General features: G+C 33.4%; 1 protein-coding gene across 1 annotated transcript; it reads left to right on the top strand.

Annotated features, from left to right (window-relative positions):
* Positions 1–1,043: 1,043 nt before the first annotated feature.
* LOC148602269 (protein dispatched homolog 1-like) lies at positions 1,044–22,189 on the top strand. The gene is made up of 10 exons (XM_088553052.1): positions 1,044–1,779; positions 7,769–9,387; positions 10,047–10,274; positions 12,067–12,192; positions 14,678–14,815; positions 15,759–15,897; positions 16,567–16,694; positions 16,931–17,008; positions 18,640–18,810; positions 20,405–22,189. The coding sequence occupies exons 1-10, from the start codon at positions 1,512–1,514 to the stop codon at positions 20,849–20,851; spliced, it is 3,342 nt and encodes a 1,113-aa protein (XP_088409178.1). The 5' UTR covers positions 1,044–1,511; the 3' UTR covers positions 20,852–22,189.
* Positions 22,190–22,891: the final 702 nt, after the last annotated feature.

The raw sequence follows: 22,891 nt of genomic DNA, 5'->3' as shown, positions 1-22,891 counted from the left end.
TCAGTTGTTCACTGACTCTAATACACATGAAAAACAAAATACCAATCCTCATAACCTTGCCAAACGGATATAAATTACATCAGAGCTTTGTGTCGAATTGTAGTACATTGGTATGGTCTGTGAAGTCTATATTTTTTTTTAATTAAAATGCGCCTAAATAAGGAGACGGATTCCATGCTTACTCTTTCAGGTCATCAGTGTATAAATCGTTCTGTTATTTTGCAATTCGAGAGAACATGTTTTTTTTTTTTTTTTTTTTGAGCGTTATCGTAAAGAAAAAACAAGCATTCATTTCCGCATTCCTTCAAAGACTTCATTTATCAGTTTGTAAAATTTCAGTACCATGATATTGAAATGTTTTTTGAAGCGTAATTATTTATATTTTGAACTATTGTATTGAAAAATAAAAAACTTCGATTCTCTCTCCGCACCAGTAAATTTACTGATAAGATGGAAATAAAAAGGATTCCAGTAGTCCTAAACAATGTCGGATACCAACACTTATGTCTAGATATTATGTACGAATCGATTGTCGTATTTTTAGTTACCCTAATGACATTTATTTATGAACTGCGACTAAAACTTGTAAATTATTAATTAACATAAATCATATACCAAGAAACAGAAAGATACATACAAAATTAATATATTTTTTTAAATAATCAAAAGGTTCCCGCAATAAATTTCCTTTTCACTTCTCTTGAAATAGTGTGTATACATGTATGTTGCAAACATATTTTTTAACGTATATTTGATATTTTGAAGAAAAAAAACTGAATAAATTAATTATAAATAAAAAATAAATTATTTAATTATAAATAAAAAATAAATATATTTATTAAAATGTCTAATTTTGTCACCAATATTGCCGCTTTTCATTGATTTCCCCATTACAACATATCCGATTTACTCATTGCTGACAGTGATTACGGTATAGACATATGAGCAAATCAATGCGCTTTCTGAACATCTCTAAATTGGCATTTAATAAAATTGAAAATGAAACCGACGCGCTGTGATAAATGGGTATTTAATAACACCGCTGTAATGAAATTGAACTTAATCGCTTTATTGAATATTCAGGGGATAATTTCATTAGTCCATGACCACATATATGAATATTTAATTAGTGAATAATTAACTCTCCACATACATGAAAATACATTGACCGTAATTGGGACTCCACATGACCGGATAGACATGTTCAGAATTCCTTTTAAACGCTGAAGAGTTGAATGGAAATTTTTCTGCACTAAAAAGTTTATCCTCGCGGAAAAGCATTTAACTGTTTGTTCTAGATTCACCCGACATAAAGGAAATTTGTACGAAAAACCATAAAATAAATCGGACCAATAATTCGCACGCTTAACGAGTTTTCCATTGAAGAAGATTTAAAAGAAGAAAAACCGTATTAATTAATTCTAGTCATCATAATTTCGAAATAGGATTCAATTTGTGTATTCTTTATTGAGGAGTTCAGTAAGAATAAAATGAGTGGATAATAATATTCAATGAACGGCCATGCATCCTTATCTACACTTAACCACACCGCTGGGACTGATCCATCCATAACTTGGAATGAAGTTGAGAGAATCAATACGGTTCCAAAAAAGAAAAGGAAGAAGAAGAAGAGAATCTTAAGGACTATAAATCTCAAAAAAGGGTCGGCATCAGTCAGCCCTTTTGGGCTAGAAAGCAAACACGAGAAGAAGGGAGAGCCGGAGGAAAAACCGCTGAAATATTGTGTCTTTATCACAAAACACCCTGTTATAGCATTTGGTAAGTTCTGTCTTTGTTTTTTTTATTTTCACCGTTCGTACAATAATTTGGAAAACGTCCTTGTTTATGCTGCATGTATCTAGTTGTATTGAAAGGAAGGTCTGGACTTTAAACACAGTGTCGGATCAGGGCTTTCAGACTCCCCCACCTTTAGACAAAATGGTTAATTTGGTGCAAATTTTGGGCAAAAATCGCCTTGAACACCATTTTTCTAGAACCCTTCTTTTCAAAATCTCGGAGCCCCCTCCCCCCCCAAAAAAAACATGCCATTGTAGAACATTAAATATAACAAAAAGAACCATGGTTCTAGAACGGCTTTTATTGAAACTCGACCCAGTCGGAAAAATGTTGAATATTCAAACATGTATTTTATTAAAGTTAAAAGCAAAGTTTTCGATCAAAGCACAAAAATGATATCTCTTTATTGTGTAAAACTCAAAAACATTTTTTGCAAAAAGGTTTAAAATCCATTTAGCTTTCACAAAAGAATCTTACGTAATCTTAGGTCAAAAATGCTGACAATTGAATACTGAAAAGAAAATTTGGTCGTTAGTGAAATCTTTCTTATCGAACGCTATTGATTAGTTTATGTACAAATCCTTTTCTTTTAATCCGAGCCTAAACAAAGGTCTTGAATCGAATACCCGGAGATTAGTGTTGTGTTAATAAGTAGATCATAAAAAGCCCCTGATACCTTAAATTGACATTTTAGATGTCGAACTATGTATTTAGCTTGAGTATAGATTTTAAAACCAGGGCGACTTTACAAAACGTTGCCTGTTCACTTGGTTTGCCTTTGCACATTTGCTGTTGCAAGAATGACATATAGAGCAGGGTTTATATCAAATGGATTAACAGTCACATTTTGACGTTGTTTCTTTCTGGAATGTAGGGTGGTGGGGGTTATTGGCAAAATTGATAGTGATGATACAATGTATGGAACCAGAATGTTCAGAAATTGTATAATTGAAAGTTTGTTTTATTAGTATGGCGAGAATCTTAATCGGTGAGCAATTAATCTCCCTTTAATGGCGGATCCAGAGGGAGTCACTTTTGTTGGAAAACTTTGTTTAATTTATGCAAAATCTTGACAAAAATGAGCAAATGACAGCCTGGAACGTTTTTTTATTATTTAAATTTCTGGATCGAAACCCCCGTTTTTTTTTATATAAAATTCTGTTAAATATGATGAGTTTGTCTTAAAAACGTTTACTAAGTCATGTTTGTCAGTTTCTAAATTTTTATCTTAAATAAATGGGTTTTTTTTTAATAAAAACATGGTAGTTCATTTCCCCTCGCTCTGTTAAAAGTATTTCACAATTAAATAAGAAAAGACATGCCTCACCTAAAAACCGTTTTCACAGCGTCGACTTTGAACGGCCAACATGTCTATAGATCTTAATAGACAAAATGTATATTGAATTGCAAAACCAATGAATACCATTTACTTTATAATAAGGTAAATCCGTGCAATCGATCACGGGGCAAAAGTTCATCCAAACCAAAGTACATTTTAAATTGTAAAATTTGTTTTCATTTCCAGGGGTGCTATCAATGCAAGTCTGTACACACGGTACTTTAAAAGTTTTAAATGAATACATTAAAATAAAATAAACAAATCAAATAAACACGTGGAAGTCAAATCATGCTATAAATAGACCATTGTTTGTTTTGAAGGACACGTGACACGTGCTAACATGTTAACTTGAAATTGCTTATATTCACTAGATCTATGAGTAAATACATAAAATATTTTTAAAATGCATTGACAGGGGCGATTCTAGAAATAGGGAATGTAGAAGGGGGTCGGTGGATGGGGGTCTGCTATTGGCAACTTTTAAAAAGAAAAATCACGAAATCAACACAATTTTCTAATAAATGTGGTTATCGGACTTTCATGAGCATTATCTAAGTCTAGCTGCTATTATCCACTTTGCGTGCAACTTAAATTCTGTGTTAAAAATGAAGAAAATCTCCACAGCTGTTGTTTACAAATGAAAAGTTTCAAACCCGTATATACATGTACATGTACTCAGTCTCGTTAATTTGGCAAACCACCCTTAGGGGGTGATGTTAAATTCGTAAGTTGTTACTTAATTTTAACGATTATCAAAATAAATGTTATTTAAATTGTTGAGTAATTGTTTAACTAGACCAGCAATCTCAAAGTTGAAATACGGGCGTCGAAATCGAAATTAAAGAAAGTTTATATAATGTTATCAAACATCATGTTGTTACTTACAAAAGGTTCTGTTAGATAAGCTATTATAATTGACTTGCTGCTGACCTTTGAACTTGTTCGTTTAAAATGAAATTGCAATCGTAACAGTTGTAAGAAGGACAAAAGGTCAATTCACATTTTCTCAATTTAAAGAACACCACCACCCTCCACTCCTATAAAATATTTTAAATGTATTGCCAGTTTGAAAGGCTACGATGTTTGTTGGTATACATATGTTCGCCTTTAACAATTATTAGAAATAAAGTAGTATGTAGGCTGAGATAAATCCACGTGCACCCCCCACTAATCAATTAAAATATGATTTTCAGGTACCTCCCATTTACGAATAATTTTGTTGCCAACAAGTAATTGATTGGATTTTAGATGCATTTTTTTGTAATGTTTGCAACCTTCTACACTTCGCTAAGGCAAAAAAAAAATCATTTTTATTTTTCATTCCATACAGTGGTTACGTTCTATGTTGCGATAACATTTTGATCTGGCGGATCTAGAGGAGGTTCCGGGTTCCTCCTTTGATTGTAAAAGGTTATTTATCAAACTTTGTGCAAAATTTCGATAAAATAAACAAATTATAGACTAAAGCTCCCAATGATAAGTTTCCGGCTTACTTTGAAAAATATGTCTTGATTCACCGCTGCTTATTCCGAACATTCGCTTAGAATGTTTTTATTTCAGTATTCATAGATTACCAAAATACCACAAAACTTGTCGCTTCAAAGCTTAAAAAATAAATCCTTTGTGATTTAAGTGTAAAGTATTTCTAAGAATCAGGCAAAATGGAAAAAATCAGAAACATGCACGCCAAAACCCCACCGATCTGACAATTTAATATCACTCAAGAATACTTTCTTTATTTGAAAAGACTATTTTTTTTTATCTCTGCATCACTGGCAGATTTTTTTCAATAGAATCTTAGGAAAATGAGGTTTCTGATAAAGTTTTCTGCCCTTGAAATGTTCATTTTCAGTGTATTTCAATGAAATTGTAACTTAATGATCCAGCATGATATGGAAAATCTTATTTTCCTTGATTCTGACGGCGCAAATAGACAAATTACACTATCAAAATGTTTTTTTATACTATGTTTCATCTTCAGCCTGATTCTTACAGGGACTGACACTTAATCTCTTATTGAATTTATACTTATTGCTATATAATATTGGTTGTATTGTTACTATATACCGTTTAATATTGCTCTCCAATGTACCTCACCGTCTTTGTCCTTTGGAATAATAAAATGTAACAAGACGTACATGTATTGTCACGCATTGATGATATGAAACCAGGTGTTAAAAAAAAACCAATTACATGAACAAGTGATTGCTTTTATTCAAGGACATGTGCTGAACAAGGGAGTGTAAACATTGTGGTTCCTAAAGGGGTTCTTGGCCATTATTTATCATTTCCCTCAACTGTAATGCACGATTTTTAAATGTCCATGAAGGGGGAGACAAGCCTCGAAACATCACCTGGATTTACCATCTAATGGGGCACCCAATCTGTTTCTCTCTGGGAAAATGGAAGGGTTAATATCCAAAAATGTTCCTTGTTCTCTTCCTACACCTTTACTTATGGAGCAGCTTTAAAGATATTTTAATACTAGTATTTTAATTCAAATATAGTATGAACAGGGCGAAATTCATCAGAAAAAGGGGTTCCAATGTAAAAAAAAATAATATAAATATGGGTTTCCAGGCCATCGTTTTATTATATATTGCCAAACGTTTTTCCAATAAATTTAAAGAGTTTCCAATTCCCGGACCCCCTCTCGAGCCCCAATGCCTCTCCACATGTACCACATCGACCATAACATGTAATACACTTACGAATTAGATTCATACTTATGTACCTTGAACAATTACAATCCCATTTACTATAATTTATTCTTAAATGAACACCCATGTAACATTCTCATACGAAATCATGAATACTACAATGAGGATTTAGTTGAATTGTTAAAACCAAATGATTGACAGAAATCAATTTTCAATTTTCTTTGCTATTCTTTGTAAGAATCAGGCCTGGGGGAATCACGGTAAAATAAAAAGTCTTTCCATAAAATCTTATATAATCCAGATACTACCTGAAATGCAGAAATTGCAATTCGAAACATACATTTTAAGAAATGCATGACAATTTCATGATCGATTCTAAAGGGAGATAACTATTATTCTATTGCAACTTTGGCAACTTTGAACCCTCTCTTAACTCTGCATCCTCTGACGAACGAACAATCAATTCATGTTTAAAAAAAACAAAAGTCTTTCTATGAAATCTTTTTTTTTTTTTCAAAATGTTATTTGAAATGCAGAAATGCATTCATTTTTAAAGTAATGCCAGTTCGAGATATTACATGTAGATGAAATGCTGAAATGCATTGCAAACTTCGCCATCAATGTTAAAGGGAGATAACTTACGTTTCCCTATTATTCATTTGTAACTTAAAGCAGCTTTTCTGCACCCTTTGACACTTCTAAGACGAAAGAACTGTCATGTCATCTTAAATAGAGCATTAACTATTTTTTGAATTGTAAAATTCTTGCGGTTTTTTTCTGAGCATGATTCCTTATTTTTTTAATTTTGCCTGATTCTAACAGATTCCATCACTTAATATGCTGAAAATCTGCCAACACACATACTTGTAGTTGTTTATAATGTTGTCTAAAATGATTCTTTTGGATTGTAAACAGTTTCTTTGACGTCATTTCGTGATTTTCTAAACACGTAATTGCACAAAAATCCAAGCTTCCCATTGTAGATCGGATTCCATTATTATTAATTTTTAGGATCAGTTTATTGATATTTACCCAATCGCTGTCTCAAAATTAACCTTTTCACGCCAACATGCACATTTGCTTGCGGAGTGATACGTACACGTAGTGAATCAGGAAGCGATTACAGGTCTGCGATGGAAATTGATGTTTTCAACCTTCAGGGGCCTTTAGTTCATCCAAAGAGTAGACCAACTACGTTTGTGGCATTTGAATCGCTTAAAAAGCAATTTCCGATGAAATACACAGTTTTTATAATTTTTTTTTTGGGGGGGGAGGGGGAATAGTAAACCTATGATTACTGCTTTTACAATCTATCCGAATACTGTATTTACTTCCACTGAGTATTACTCAGAGGATGTACATGTACAGCCTTATCGTATATCATTACTACATATACAATGTATAAAGTACATGTACGTTATCAAATAAAATATCCCAAGCGATTGTTTAAGATGACTGTTATGAATGTCGTCTGGGCATACTTTAGTATTTAGAGCTGTTTGATACAACTCTAAATTTTCAGTAACAAGGGTTTAACCGAAGAAATATTACTATAATTTCCAGGAATATTTAAACAAAATATACATAAATCACTGAGAATTATATACGACGTTCTGTGATGTTATAACTGTACAGACAGTGACTACACATTACACTGATCAGATATAGTATTGCAACGTCATGAATTTTATAATGATACATACTTTGAAAATCAAAGCTTAACTTTAAAACGTTGTGTCATACTTAGATTTTTTGTATCTTAAAAATTTATATTTCTATTTCAATGCAATGAACCGTGTCTTGACCGAACATAGTATTGGCCTTAGCTTGAGTTCGGCCAGAGAACAAAACAACCCTTTTAATCACCATTGTCGTCGTCGCCGATTTAAATATAAGCAAACAAAACCGTGACAAGACATATTCGCATGTCTGAAACACGATACTCATTTGTCTAATTTTTTATTTTTTTCAGTTTGTACTCTGGTTCTTCATATATCGGTTATAGTAACGACAGTATCATTGATGGTAACAGGGCATACAGTTTTCCCGATTGAGTTTGATGAACTTCCGCTCATTCTATACACAGATATTGACAGAACACAAGATATTGCATGGAGAGATTCTATGAAGTACCAGTACCATGTGTTTAGACCTGTAATTGGCGTAACGATGCCATTTTGGTATAATGGTCGCCATGGTGACACGCTCGAAGTCATATTTGAAGGCGACGACGTTTTCTCCGACACTAATCTCCAGTTGCTCAACACAACTGAAAATAGACTGTATGGTTTTGAAAATTTTCAGTCGTATTATTGCCTTAAAACAGATTATCTTGGTACTTGCCAGAAACCGATATCTATTATGCGTCTTTTAGATGGTACGTACAGTCACGTCGATGCTGCGTTTGATCAGAAGACATTCGCAAATGTATCTCATGTTTTGTGTCAAGCCACAATTTTTAACGAAACTAAAGAATTCATACAACTAGTTCTTGAAAAGGGTTATGACCCCTGTGTTCAAAGTGCAAAGCCGAAATTAACGAGATTATTTTTGATTTTTGGATGGCCATTGCGCCCGTTTAGAAAATCATTGTCGGATTATCAAGTGTATGATGTTAGGCCTGAAATTGAGCGCATTCGCGACGATATTATTGAAGGTCACATGTCAGTGTACTACATGAGTATTAAACTGTTTGAGTATGACGTAATACAACAGAGCTTTTCCGATATGAAACTAGCAATAGGAAGTTTTAGTTTTATATTTTTATTCATGTTGTTCCAGACTGCATCGGTGTGGATTACATTTTTTGGAATACTTAGTATTTTTACTAGTTTTTTATTAACAAATTTGATTTACAGGTTTGTTTTTCAATATGAGTATTTTGGATTTTTTCATATTATATCTATTTTTATTATTCTTGGTATTGGTGCTGATGATGTTTTTGTGTTCTATGATACATGGAGACTTTCTGGACCAAAACTATTTCCGTCCAAAGCCCATCGTCTTTCAGAATGTTACAGAAAAGCTGCCAAAACGACTTTTGTGACGTCATTGACAACTATGTCAGCATTTCTAGTCAGCGCTCCTTCACCTCTACTTCCGGTTTCGTCGTTCGGAATATTCTCTGGATTGCTCGTTGGTGTTAATTATTTATTTGATTTATTTTGTTTTCCGGTTGTGATATTAATTTATTCTGAAGCAGTAAAACCATTGTTTGACAAGGTTGTTTCTCATTGCAAATGTTATTCGAAAAAAACAATTTTTGAAAAACCGGAACGAACTTATAGCCAGGTTTCCTTAGTGTCTACCTCTCTGCGCTCTCACACAAAAGTAGGATATTTACCGCCTTTGTCTAAACTTCCTACTGTAGCAGACGACAGTTCTAGTCAAACTAGTGAGGATGGTGAATCAAGGAAAAAACAATTGAAGAAACATTTTGAAGATCGCAATAAAATAGTTCTTTTTCTAAAAAATGGATTTTATGACTTTATGACGAAGAGAATTGTGAAAATAGGAACTCCATGTTTCTTTTTTGGACTTTCAATCTTCTTCATACACAGTGCTACTACCATAGAACCCGACAGTAACCAGGTAAGTCATTTACAGTAGAACCAGCGTGAATTTATAGCAAAATCTGTTTTCAGTGACCTTCCAAGTAAGAGCACTGTACATAGTCATATATAGGTAGCTTTTACATACAGATCGACTCTGAATAAAAGTACATGTAGTTAATTGTAATCGCTCGAATTACAGAGCAATCTTGACATATGAATTATATTCTCCTTCTGGTTATCCCGCGTAATTACAAATATTTTTCTATCCTCTCAATTGTAAAACTTGGATTTCGACATACGAGTTTGTAGCGCATTTGAAGTGAATTCGCTTTTGTTATATGTACATTTTATAGCCAAACGTTTTTGCCGACACAGTCGGTATAGTCATTTGACCTTAAAGATGCTCTTCCATGGAAACGCAAATCACCTGATTGCAATTCTGTTCCCGATTGGCCAAATACTGATAACTTAGGGGCGTTCGAAAAAAAAACTGAAAATTGAAATGGCATCCCATGTGTTATTTTCTGAATGAAATGTAGAAAATTATAAGTAAAAAAGAACAAATTTTACTGCGTCGGTTATCTTTTTTTAAAGATAGTACTTGTTTCAAAGTGCCAGTTTATCACCTCTTCCAAGACACATCTTTCTTAAAACCCATATAGAAAACTAAATGTGTACTTATTTTTGTTTTAACAGGTAGAAATATTTAGGGAATCTCATAACTATGGCAAAGCCTACAAACTGCATTATTATGGGTTCCAAAGAAATTACGAGGATGAGAAAACACGGATTCATTTATCCTGGGGTGTCAAGCCACAAAATATGGACGCCTGCAATCTAAAGTCACGTGACTATTGTCGAGGCGTTACAGAATGGGTGGATGATTTCGATGCATCCTCAGAAGAAGCTCAAATCGCTCTTATGGTACGTCAGCATTCAGGGGCCAATCCAGACTCTTTGAAAAGGAGTGGTGCCACCAAGGGTTCCTCAGAAAAAGTGGGGGTGCTACATTGTAGAACATTTATACTTACCATTTTGTCAATTTTACACATGAAAATTACAAACCCCTACACCCCTGGATCCGCCACTGGTATTTGTTTTGTTTGATTCCTCAATAATTAATGTCGTTTTATATGACAGTGAAGTTTTCTGAATAAAGTAGAACTGACATGTCGAATTTGTCACACATAGTAGTGTTGAAATTTAAGCTGTTTTTCGTTGTGTTGAACTAAAGCACAACAGGAAATCACAGTAATCAGTCTTCTTGGTCACATGAACAAAAATGGACAACTAGACGACTTCCGGTATCGACACGGCGCAAACTCTGCCTTAAGATATCTTCGCTTGCTAACTTGCACCGTCCATATGTACTTGGACCATACTATACACGAATGTAGCAGTTTTTCTTTTCGTCTACTTTTATATGATATATTTGTTACATAACTTTTACAAACTGCTTATTAACCAACTACCCAAAATACGCTGAAATATGTCAAAAACTGACCAATTGATATGAATTCAAACCGGGCATCTATACGGGGCCAATATGGATCAAACCAGGCCCAATACAGCATCATAACTTCCGGTCGTTTGACGCCGCCATTTTGAGTTAGAATTGGATTTAATGAACTTTGATGACCAGAACTAAAAGCTGCAGAAACACAAAAAAAAAATCATCTTTTTTATACAAAAAAGATATTTAAGACTGAACAATGTAAATAAACACACATGTTCTTGGTAAAACACGAAAACAACTATTCTACAAATCATCTAGTTGAGTTGGTTGATAAAATTGTCAATAAATATGTACTTTCATATTGGCCCAGTTATAGGTTTCGGTCAATCATATTGGCCTCGACAGCCGTATTGGCCCTCGGCGATGTCTCGGGACCAATACGACTGCTTCGACCAATATGACAGACATCAAACCTAAAACAGGGCCAATATGAAATTACATACTTATTAACATATATTATTAACCAACTACCAAAAAAAGTTTGATATGTCAAAAAAACTGACCAATTGATATGAATTCAAACCGGGCATCTAGACGGGGCCAATATGAAAAAAGAGGGCAAATATGAATCAAAAGGGCCAATATGAAATTACATTCTTATTAACATATAATATAGCATTTTATTGTTTCTATTTGAGTTGCTTCCAGATTTGGTCAAGTTCTGAACCACGTGATCTGGATATCGTTCTAATCTTAGCCTCGAAGTAAAGCGTTGCTTCGATACAGAGGGTCACTGGACAAAAAAAAACATATTGTGTTTATATCGACATAAGTACGTCGACATTGCGACATATCTATGCAAGAATTGAAGTAGTATGTCGAAATGAAAATAATAGTTATACTGGTATCGAGGTATTGCTTGTTAGAAAAAAAATAGATGCATAAGTATTGTTGAAAAAATAGATATAGCTAGATCGAAGTACATACATTGCTGTATCGAAATGAATCTGTTGCTATGTTGAAATAAAGATATTGCCATATTGATATAAGATATAGCCATGTTGAAAATACCACATCTTGCATCGAAACGACAATTAAATTTGTCGTTATAACGACTTAATATTTTTATTTAGTCCGATAATCCTTATCGGCTTCCGATCTTTGGAATCGCGCGCTGTTTTTTTTTTTGAATTTCCAAAGAGTTATGTTCCTCGTTTCTGAAATTAATGTTTTCGTTCATTTTTTTTCTTTCTATTTTAGAACTTATGTCATAGACTGGATAATCTTACAGATTCAGAGATAGATGCCTACAAGATCAAGAGAAATGCCATCACAAACAAACCTGAAATTGCCTGTTTTATGTCGGACATGTATAAATATTATCAGGTAAATGTCAAAATACGAACGTACGAACGGACGGTCTGTAGCATTACTCTATTTTATTGTGGATATTCCATTGGACTTATTCAGAAATTCAACTTCCATCCTCGTATACAACGTTGCGTCGTCGCAGCGTGCTTGACAAATACGTTTTGACCATAACCTGGAAACCCGTGTAATATTTTCGTTCCACAAATTTCTGTCAAATATAGCGTCGCTTATGATATTGACCAGGGAACCAGATTAGTTTTGAGTATTGAAGAACAATTGCAATCACATAATGCAGTTCAATGTCTGAATCAGTCCATTGATTTTCACACCCTGTATTACTAAGTACCAGTATACTGAATCTTTTTGTTTAACAAATAACATTTTTCATAGTCTCTCAAGAGTCTTTTAAAAATGTAAAATGAAAATAAACTTTGATGTTTGTGATTAGAAAGAGGAAAACGATATAGTATATTCATGTTTCAGGGATAAAAACATTGTCCAAGAAAACACTGTCAGGCATCCTCAAGTTTTCCGCATGTGCAGATCTTGAAGTTTTCTAAATAGATTTTTATTTGCCTTTTTACAGACATTAGTATGCTAATATAAATTCGAAGAATTGCATACGAATGGAGGTCACTGTTTTGCACTTGACGAATTTTCACCAATCTTAAATTGATAGTTGTAAATATCAATTACACTCATTTGGCGCATCGCCAGTAAAATTAATTTGTTACCATCACATGATTGATTAACGCCTTCAAATCTTCCAAAACAATGTAGTTTTCTCATAAACTGAAGGTTTAGAGTTTCCATGTGATTTTATAAGTAATTAAAAATATGGTAATGCTAAAACGTCTCCCTATACAGTGACCTCGTAACATTACCCGACGTTAAAGAGGGTCCTCGTAATTTTACGTTATATGTACAATAAAATGCTAGACAAGTATACATTCATGTAATATCAGGAAAAAGGGGCTGTGTATGTATTAATATTTAGGCATTCCCTTGTTGCTTATATAAAATTTGTTTTTACTGAGTATCAGCCAAGCGGATAACGATAAAATTATAACATCGTTTTTTAAGTAGCTGTCTTTGTAAGAATTATGCAAAATCTGAAAAAATGTGATACACCCGAAAAAAGGCTACATATTTGTATTTTTGTAATTAAGTTGTTTTACGGGTCTATACTATGAAATGTGTATTTATTCATTCAAATCTACCTGCTCTTAGGAGATAATCAACATTGAAAATCCAATAGATGTTATTGTATTTGAGTGTCATTTACAGAGTTATCTCCCTTAATTTTGAATTTTACAGTACATTCTATACAATTTTTATCTCTTATGAGCACGGTTTATACGAAAAACCAAATGTTAATTTCTGTTTACTGAAGCATTTTAAACAAAATTTCAAAAATAAAAATATGTAGGCTTTTCATCCATGTATCACCTTTTGCATGATTCTTAGCTGGAATGCTACTTAAAAAGCATGAATCAAATCGGATAGAATTGGAACTCCCTATTAATGTTGTATTAAACATTTTAAAAACGATTTAGAAATTACATAATCTATTAATAATTCATAAAAAACATGTTCATCCACGCAGCTTCAATGCAAGAGTACACCATTCATCAAGGTATACAAATAAGTGTCATATCTTTAATGTTGATCTTCATTTTACAGCTACGATATTATATAAATGATATTTTATTGCAATGAGGCATATGACAGTAAATTAATTTGTAAATGAAAAATAAATTTTACTTAGATTAATAGGATTTTTAAACCCCTCTTGAAAAAGGGGTGGCATATTGTAATCATAGCATCCGTCCGCCCGTCCGTCCGTGCGCATTTTTTCGTTACAATTTTTTCCCCTTTATTTCTGCAACTACTGATCACAGTCAACTGTTATTCTGTTTATAGCCAAAGAAGGAAAAAAGTATGCACTACATTAAAAGTTTATTTATAAATTATGAAGATTTACATATTCTGAAATAAATTCCGTTAATTAAAATATACAAATTAACCATGCCATACTTTCTAATTACAGCCTTCTAATTAATTGCTGATAAGTCGGAGTATGTCCTTTCTTCCGTTGATTCGTTCATATAATTCTAGTGTCCAGCCAAATGACAGTTGAATATTATTAATGCATTGCATTGGGGATGGAGGTCCAGAAACTATTAAATAGGAGGGATGAGATTCAGAATTTTTTTAAAGAGGGTTCAAGACTATCATTCGCACATTTTTGACAGCTCTGTATATTAACACTGACACAAACTTTCCAACAATAAGGTTGGTAGTTGGTTCAACCCCTGGAACCTTTCATTGGGTGCTCCCCTGCATTGCCAGGCCAAAATAATACTGACCAAATTTTAATATGGGATTCATATTTTGAGGAGTTATATTCTTTTTTTTTCATTAAAAGAATAGATAGCAAGGGTATCTGTTATCACCTTATTGCAATTCTATATGGTTTTAATTTTGCTTGATTTAACAGAACATGGTAGCTGCTACAGGAATCAATATACCGATACCTTTCCCTTTTACCAACACAAGTGTTTTGGCGTTCATGAATTACAACAACCATATTTATGACACGTCATCACTTCCGGCGGACTTCGACAGATATTTAGAGGTAAAGCTTTAATTTACAAACTATAAAAAGATCATCTTTAGCATGATGATAAGTTGGCGTGCTTGATCGACGACAGTCGTAATAAAGACTATAATGCTCCTCCGATAGGCATGCAGTAGGAGATTTGTACCGAGTGCCGATTGTTTGGCTCGAGGTTTCTACAGAGTAATGTGCCCGAGTGTGGTGCCATGCCAATCGTCTAGCCTTTACTTTCGTGAACAAGGACAATAAAAATGTCGCTCTGTGTGTTGTATTAGTACAAAGCAAGGTCTATTCGATTTATCAAATATTCTCGTCTCGAAAAGCTTGAAATATCTGTTATTGGAAGTAAAATTACAATAGGTCTATACTATGAAGATACGTGACAGCAGTAAAACATATATAGTTTCGCTTGTTATCCTTCGACCTTAAAGACGCTGTTCCATAAAAACGCAAGTCACCTGATCGCAATTTCCCGATTAACCAAATACTGATAACTGATAAAAAATGATAAAAAAACTGCATCGAAATTGCGTGCCGTGTGAATTGCCGATTAACCAAATACTGATAACTGAAAAAAAGTGATAAAAAACTGCATCGAAATTGCGTGCCGTGTGTTATTATTTTTTTTTAATGAAATGTCGAACATCATAAGGAAAAAGCACAAGATTTTACTGCGTTGGCTATCACTTTTTAAAGATTGTACTTGTTTAAAACTAATTCGTTTATGTAATCAAAAAATCGTATTTTCGATTTCCCAAGTTCCTGGATCCATTCATTGATAATATCACAAATACATGCATAATACCTCTCGTAAAAAAATCGACTCGGGGTACGTGCATTTCATCAATGAGTCGATTTTGGTCGTCGGAACCATTCGTACCACCGAGTGCCTGTGTATACAGCGACATGAAGATTCAGAATATAGTTTTTTTTAAAATTTGCATTATTCTTTCTTTTTAAGATAATGATATCCTATTGGCTGAGTGATGGTTACCAAGCAACATCAACAGCGGACTACTGGATGTACGACCGTTTAATTGGTGAAGAGAAAATTTCAGGTGTCACCAAAATTGTTAGTAGACCCCCTGCTCAAGCCTATGGTTAGTATATATTCACAGACAGCAGCCACTATGAACAAAAACCATGCCAATAAACGTTTCCTAAATTCCTACAAAGACAAGCCTGTAGTTGCTATCATTCCATCATACATTGAGTCCATTTTCTACGAGCTTTTATTTTGTGTCTCTATTTTGTTTGTTCTATTCCATCTAAAATTCTTGCCCTTACTATCTTTCTCATACAATGTAATAGTATTGAATGTTATACATATGAACTTTGTTTTAAAGAAATTATCCATTTGCTATGAACTATCCTAGCTTAAAAAAAAAAATAAATAAATAAAAACTGGTGTCGCGCAACGTCTCTATTCATTTATATTTTAGCAATGAATCGAAGTGTTTTTATTTCCGAATTTGATTTGTTCCCCTTTGTACAGAAAAAAAGGAGTAACATATTAAGTTTACATTGAGCGTGCGCCGAACATGCTCGATATACACTTTGCCGGACCTCGGGAAGTATATGTCACGCGTGCTTATCGACTTTACACAACAAGGTCTATATCGTCAAGCTGCACATCTTTACAAACTGGAATAAAAGCAACAAAATTGTTTTATATGTGAACGTATGTAAGTACATGGTGACATACAAACTAAATCTTTTTATTCAAATCTTTCGTTAAATTCGTTCTATCTTTCATTTTAATTTTTTAGGAATGGTATACGGAACGAAGCTAAAGGTCATTGGAATTGAAATCAACACAACAATGAGTTACTTCACCCTGGGGTACCCCGATGGGAAACCAGTCTATGAAAAGTGGCAAACGTTCATAGGCGAAGAGGTAATTATGATAGCTAGAATTAAGTTAATCTAGGTCTTTGGTCAATCGACTATTTTTTTTTGTACATGTATCTTTTCCATTACATTTATTTAAATGTACAGACTGTTTATCTACCTAAGGTTATTGTACCTAACACATTCAATGAAGTTTTTCTGTGATGCAACTATTTTTTCCAAGAAAATTAAAAATATATCAGCTCTTTTCTCATTTTATTTGCGTTTTTATTTTTAATTCAGGTAGGTAAGATGCCAGCTTCACTTAAGAGTGGGTTTCAGTCAACTCTGAATACATGGCACTGGATTAAAGTTCAGGAGGTAAAGTCGGTGTATAATCAGGAGAAAGGAAGCGCTTGAAGGCTTTCGTTTTGCCTCATAATATCCATAGCTCAAGGGTATGATGTTTATATTTCATGAACCTCGTCCTATTGGACAAGTTCATGAAAATTTTAGCTGCCCAAATTGAAATCTAGGTTGTCCTTTAATAAATGCATTATGAAAAATGATTAAAAGCTGATTGTCCTTCTGTCAAGTATAATATAACTTTCACTTGTCCGATTAGTAGTTTGGATCCTGAAAAATTCAAAAGATCTTCTGGAAACCCTCAATTCAAGATTATTATCGGAATACAATGGCATTAAAACCTGTTTTCAACCCTTTATATTTTCTATTCCGCATACTCAGTTAAAATCCCGACTCAACAACATTATACGGCATTGTTACTAAAAAAAAGACGGTACACTTAGATGCAAATAAATAGCTTTTTGGTAGAGATTCATCATACTTTCTAAAACTAATTCCAAATCATCTTCCTATTTAACTGAAAAAAGATGTTTTCAAAATAATCGAATTTTTCGTAAACATTTTTGTCCAGTGTGGTTGGTGCGTTTTTCAGCACACCGTTGGCATTCCAAAGGGAACAAATTGTGCTTCTTTACTTACCGACCTATTCCTTCACTCTTATGAGGTTGACTTAATAATTAAGCTTAGTATCCGTAATGGTCGTCTTCCTGAACTCATGGATCGTTACGTTGTATCCATTTGTACCAATAGAACTGATTTGTTCAACGTGTCATAGTTTTCCTTTCCTCTTTCGTCTACCCTGGTCTTGACTTGATGAGAAATTCGACGTTGACTTTTTATGAGTTCCTAGACAAGTAGAGTGCGATAAACCTACGGGTTCACCTGGTCCATACTCCCAATTAAAGTGATTTTCGAGTTTTGTTACTTTGTATGTATTATTTTGGCAAGTTTATGTTCTTTGTTGTGTATGTCTGTTTTCCATATCTGGTCTCTGACCCTGGATTACTTTTTTTTGATTTCCACTAAAATCTTGGTTCCCTGGATTACTAAGTTTTAACTATAAACTTTAATAAAACTTTTTTTTCTTGGAAAAATACATACATTATGTACAATTACTTGCTTTTTTCTGCCAGTCTTGGTAGACTGCTTATATACAAAAAAATACCGGTTTTATATATAGTAAATTTAGATTTGCTGTATACGTGTTTCAAGGAGTAACCTCTCATCAGCAGCATTAAAATCAAATATGTAGGAAGATCAAAATATTATTTGTATACAAGAAGTGCTCAAAGCCAAAATTATCGAAAGAGGATACCAAATCCATCAACGAGAGCTTCTACCGTATGCAATGCAAGGAATGAAGCCTCAGTGTTTCACGTATTTTTTAAATTTGGAATATTGCTAGGTTTCATTACTAGGGTAGATAAAATATGATATAATTCGGGGTTCTGACTACTGGGTTGGTGAATATCCTCGGGGATCTCAGGTCCACCAGCAGCGGTATCGATCCAGTGGTTCTTAATGCAAAAAATACCAGTTTTTTTAGAATTCCTAAAATCTAAAGAGTTTTACAACCGATAGTTAGCGGCCATGTTTGTATTTAAAAACGACACAGTTTATCAAAATTTACTTTTTATTTTTTGCAGACTTTGGTGGACTCGGCAGTGGTTGGTATAGCTGTTGGTATCTCTCTGGCGTTCCCAATATTGACTTTCACCACACTGAACATTGTGATAGGCTTGCTAGCTACTGTTTGTATTGGAATGGTGACTACCATTGTGGTTGGTATCATACCGTTGGCTGGCTGGAAACTCGGGGTAAGTTTAAGTATCTTGGAAAGAATGAACTCTGTCTTCTACAGTTAAACGTATTTAAACCGAAGCCGTTCCGAATTGAAGGTTTGTTAAACCGAAGCCGTTCCGGATGGACGGTTTGTTAAACCGAAGCCGTTCCGGATTGAAGGTTTGTTTATGTTATGCAAGCGTTTGATTATACTAGTTTAGACGGAATTAAATTAAATGCATAGGGATTCAGAAAAATGTTTTGATTCAGAAAGGTTTCTGGTAAAAGGGTATGTAAGTCTCGTAACGTTTATCCTTGTTTCAAGAGAATTTGTCCTAATCTATCATTTAAATGCATGAGGATTTTTTATTGACAAAATTTCAGTATTAATAGCAAAATGTTCTTCCCTTAAAAATACTGATAAAAAGGACAAATATCTACATGTCTGTCTACATGATTAAAGTGTTAAAAAGGCATTCAGTAGAAGACTTGTTCTATATTGGAAATTCCCGTAAGGAAACTGAAATTAGAACGAGACTAACAAACACTAACGCAGGGTATTATTAAGTCATGTTTCACTGTAGAGTCACCTTAAGTACCAGTCCACATGCAATTAAGACACTGCCTGTGGTAAAGTGATTCATGGTATAGGAAATTCTACCAAATATACATTGGCATAACAATATTCATTTCTGCACTTAGATCTGCACTTTTTAGAAAACCATATATCTCCCACTAACATTTACAAATGAAACCAAACAAGAACGATAACTCTTGCAAAATGCCAATTTCATTAAAAATATATATGATTTTTATCTTAAAAGCGCAACAACCAAATGAAAAAAAAACTCAGGCTGGATTTGTGGTCAGTGTTTTTTTTTTAACAAGAAATAAAACTGAACTCTGTGGGTTTTCGACATGGATGAATCATCTTCTGTCTGGTTTTTAAATATATATATAAAACACTGCTTCTTAATTCATTATTAGGGTTTCAATGGGTCAGTGGTCACTATTTTTTTCCAAAATGCTGCGGATTAGTAAACTATACATAGGAAATGTGGTATGATTGCGAATGAGACAGTCATCCACCAAAAGCCAAGAAACGAAGAATTAAACTTCAACAGGTCACCACACAGTCTTCAGTGACAGTTTTCTCCATATACACATTATTTTCATGAAGTTGTTCACAAATTCCCTTTATCACATGACTATGCATGCATTCTACATATCTTGTAAGAAATGAAGAGGTACAATGTATAGTCAACATATTTTTTTACTTATAACAAGTTTTCTCTTTATGCAATATTTATACCAACTTTGAGACAATTGAAGCGTAATTGGTCTAAAGTTGGTTATGCAAGCACAACTTGCTCAATTAAAAATTCATCCTTAAAAATTAGTTTCTTTAAAGTGAGTGGTCAAAATTAAAATTTGATTCATAATCAAAACTTCATACAGTTCTTTATTATTTAAACGCGGACCTATTGACGTTAATGTCTTCACAATACCAAATTAGTTTATACAAAATAATCTTGGTTGTCAAAAGAGAACCAACCAATCGGAAGACTTATTACAAATCAGGATTAATTATATATATAATATTTATTATTTTTACTGTATATTTTTCAGGTACTTGAATCGCTGAATCTGTGTTTGGTTGTTGGTCTTTCAGTTGATTACGTCGTACATCTTGCGGAAGCGTACAGAACATCTGTTTACGCATCACGTGAAGGAAGAGTCAAGGACATGCTTGAAAGCATGGGTCTTTCCGTCATATCAGGAGCAATTACGACATTTGGTGCCGCTACTTTTATGTTGTTTGCCAAGATCAAATTTTTGTTCCAGTTTGGCATATTTGTTATGAGTACTGTTGGTATTTCACTGCTTTTCTCATTTCTTTTCTTTACGACTTTCATGGCATTATGTGGACCTCAGGGCAACACCGGCTCTTTATCAGTATTATTTGGACTTATCAAAACCAAAGTGACTGGAATCGATAATAAAAGTAAGACAACTATTTGCACGTGTGTTCAGCGTGTGATATGTTTGAGATGCCCTACTAGCTCACCGTGTTAACCGTCTATTTGTCTGTGTTCGACTGTTTTGTTACACTTCCCCCAACATGTATATTAACATTAATATTCCATTAACTTGTATGTGAAAATGTGCCATTCGTGGTTTTTTGTTTGACGTGAGTCCTATATATGAACCTTTTATTAACATGATTTTTTAGGGTAGAATACACACATGTATTTTTGTTTTCATGTTAACTGATGTTACAGTATGCATCCGATATGTGTATCAAGTGAATTTTATGTATATAGATCATGTAATTTATCGCCTTCACTCAACAGATGAAGCTATCGAATGCGTGCATGAATCAAATTCATGTATCATGTATCACGTGAATCACATGCATGTATCAGAATATTCCATTGTACGTAAATGTCTCTGATTTCAAACACATTGTAACGTGTCAAACACAGGATATGTAAACTCATTGTTAGGGAGATTTTTATGCAGCCACAAGTATTACGCATGCGTTTTGCTTTTGTCCCAAAACTTGCGAATACCGTTTTTTTTTGGTCGGGTTACTACGGTGAATGTTAGTCAAGCGGGGGAGGGGGGAGAGTATTCTTGTAACATATAAATCACAGCCACTAGATATTTTGTACTCAACTTTAGTATATATGGGGCCCCATATATCGTGGGATCGAAAATATATATATATGTCGCACTTCTACATCTTGTTGACGGTAACCTGGTCATCTCTGTCTTTGTCCTTTTTTTAACATATGTCATAGTAAGCATAAGTTCACAAGTGTTTTACATATAGTGATCTATGATGATCATATTTCCGATAAAATATAAAAAAAACAACTGTTTTTGACATTTTCCAGTGTTAGATTCATTTTATTGTGTGTATTTGAACATTGACTGTCTTTCAGAAAGATTTACCATTGTCTAGAAATTCACCAATATTTTCTACAGTGCATCCTTTTCTTGAATTGTGTTTATTTTTATGCGCGAAATTTGGACAATAATGCTTGGATCACAAATACCATTTAAAGGCTTCTCACCAGTTTGGTATTAAAATACATGTATGTCGTAAAAAGCATAGTATTGTTAGCATAGGGTGAACTGGGTGGTTACATACTGCCGTGATGTAGCGAAGTAAGAATTGAAACCAAAACATTCCGATATACAGAATATCATCGTTTCACCTGGCATGGAATCTTTCATATGGTATGAGAAAGTATTGTCAACATTTCTTTAATCGATTACCTAAAAGTATTGTTTGTGTAACCTTTTAATATTTATAACATTGTTTTTTCACACTTTTTTGCCAATTTTTATTGTTAGTCCGTTAATTTTAATAAAGTCTAAAAACACGCTTTATATGTTATCACTACTAACATACACACACAGCCAAATGTGTAACACATGAGAATCATATAAATTGAAGCATATAATTATCATATGCCTTGATCATGATATGATAATCATATGGTTCAGTTTACAAATGATTATCAAGCAAAATTAACCTATATGAATCATATGATAATCATACGATTATATGATTACCGTATGATTATCATTTGAAACGAGCACCACATGATTATCATATTTAACAAACTCGGCTGAGTATATCTTATAAAAAATAAATGAAGGTGCCAATGAAGAAAGCAAAACCGTTGATTATAGTAGGAATTAAAGGCAGATAAAGCGAAAAATGAAACTAAGAAAACAAGAGATAAGAAATAAATCAAAACGAAACATTTAACAATGAAGTACAGAATAATCAGAAAGAAAACACGACCGAATCTTAATGACGTAGACTGAGTAAAAAAAGAAAAAATCAAAATGAAAAAAAACTAGTTCCTCGTATAATGTTATGAAGAGATATATTGAATAGGATCTTAACAGTACCAAGATAGAAACATGATATTGGTTCTCATCGTAGCGACCTTTTCTTATTGAATAAATATTTTTAATCTGTAATGGAAATATGTGCTCGTTCCTATAAAGCAAAAAAAAAAAAAAAAAAACATTACACACTATATGGTGTAAATGACAAAAAAAAATCCCCATAGAGCTTAAATTACCCTTGATTCC

Source organism: Perna viridis, chromosome 11 (assembly GCF_037379345.1).
Source record: "Perna viridis isolate PV_CMFRI_1.1 ecotype Kerala chromosome 11, ASM3737934v1, whole genome shotgun sequence".
Taxonomy (NCBI): domain Eukaryota; kingdom Metazoa; phylum Mollusca; class Bivalvia; order Mytilida; family Mytilidae; genus Perna; species Perna viridis.
This window is presented reverse-complemented; position numbering and strand designations above follow the sequence as displayed.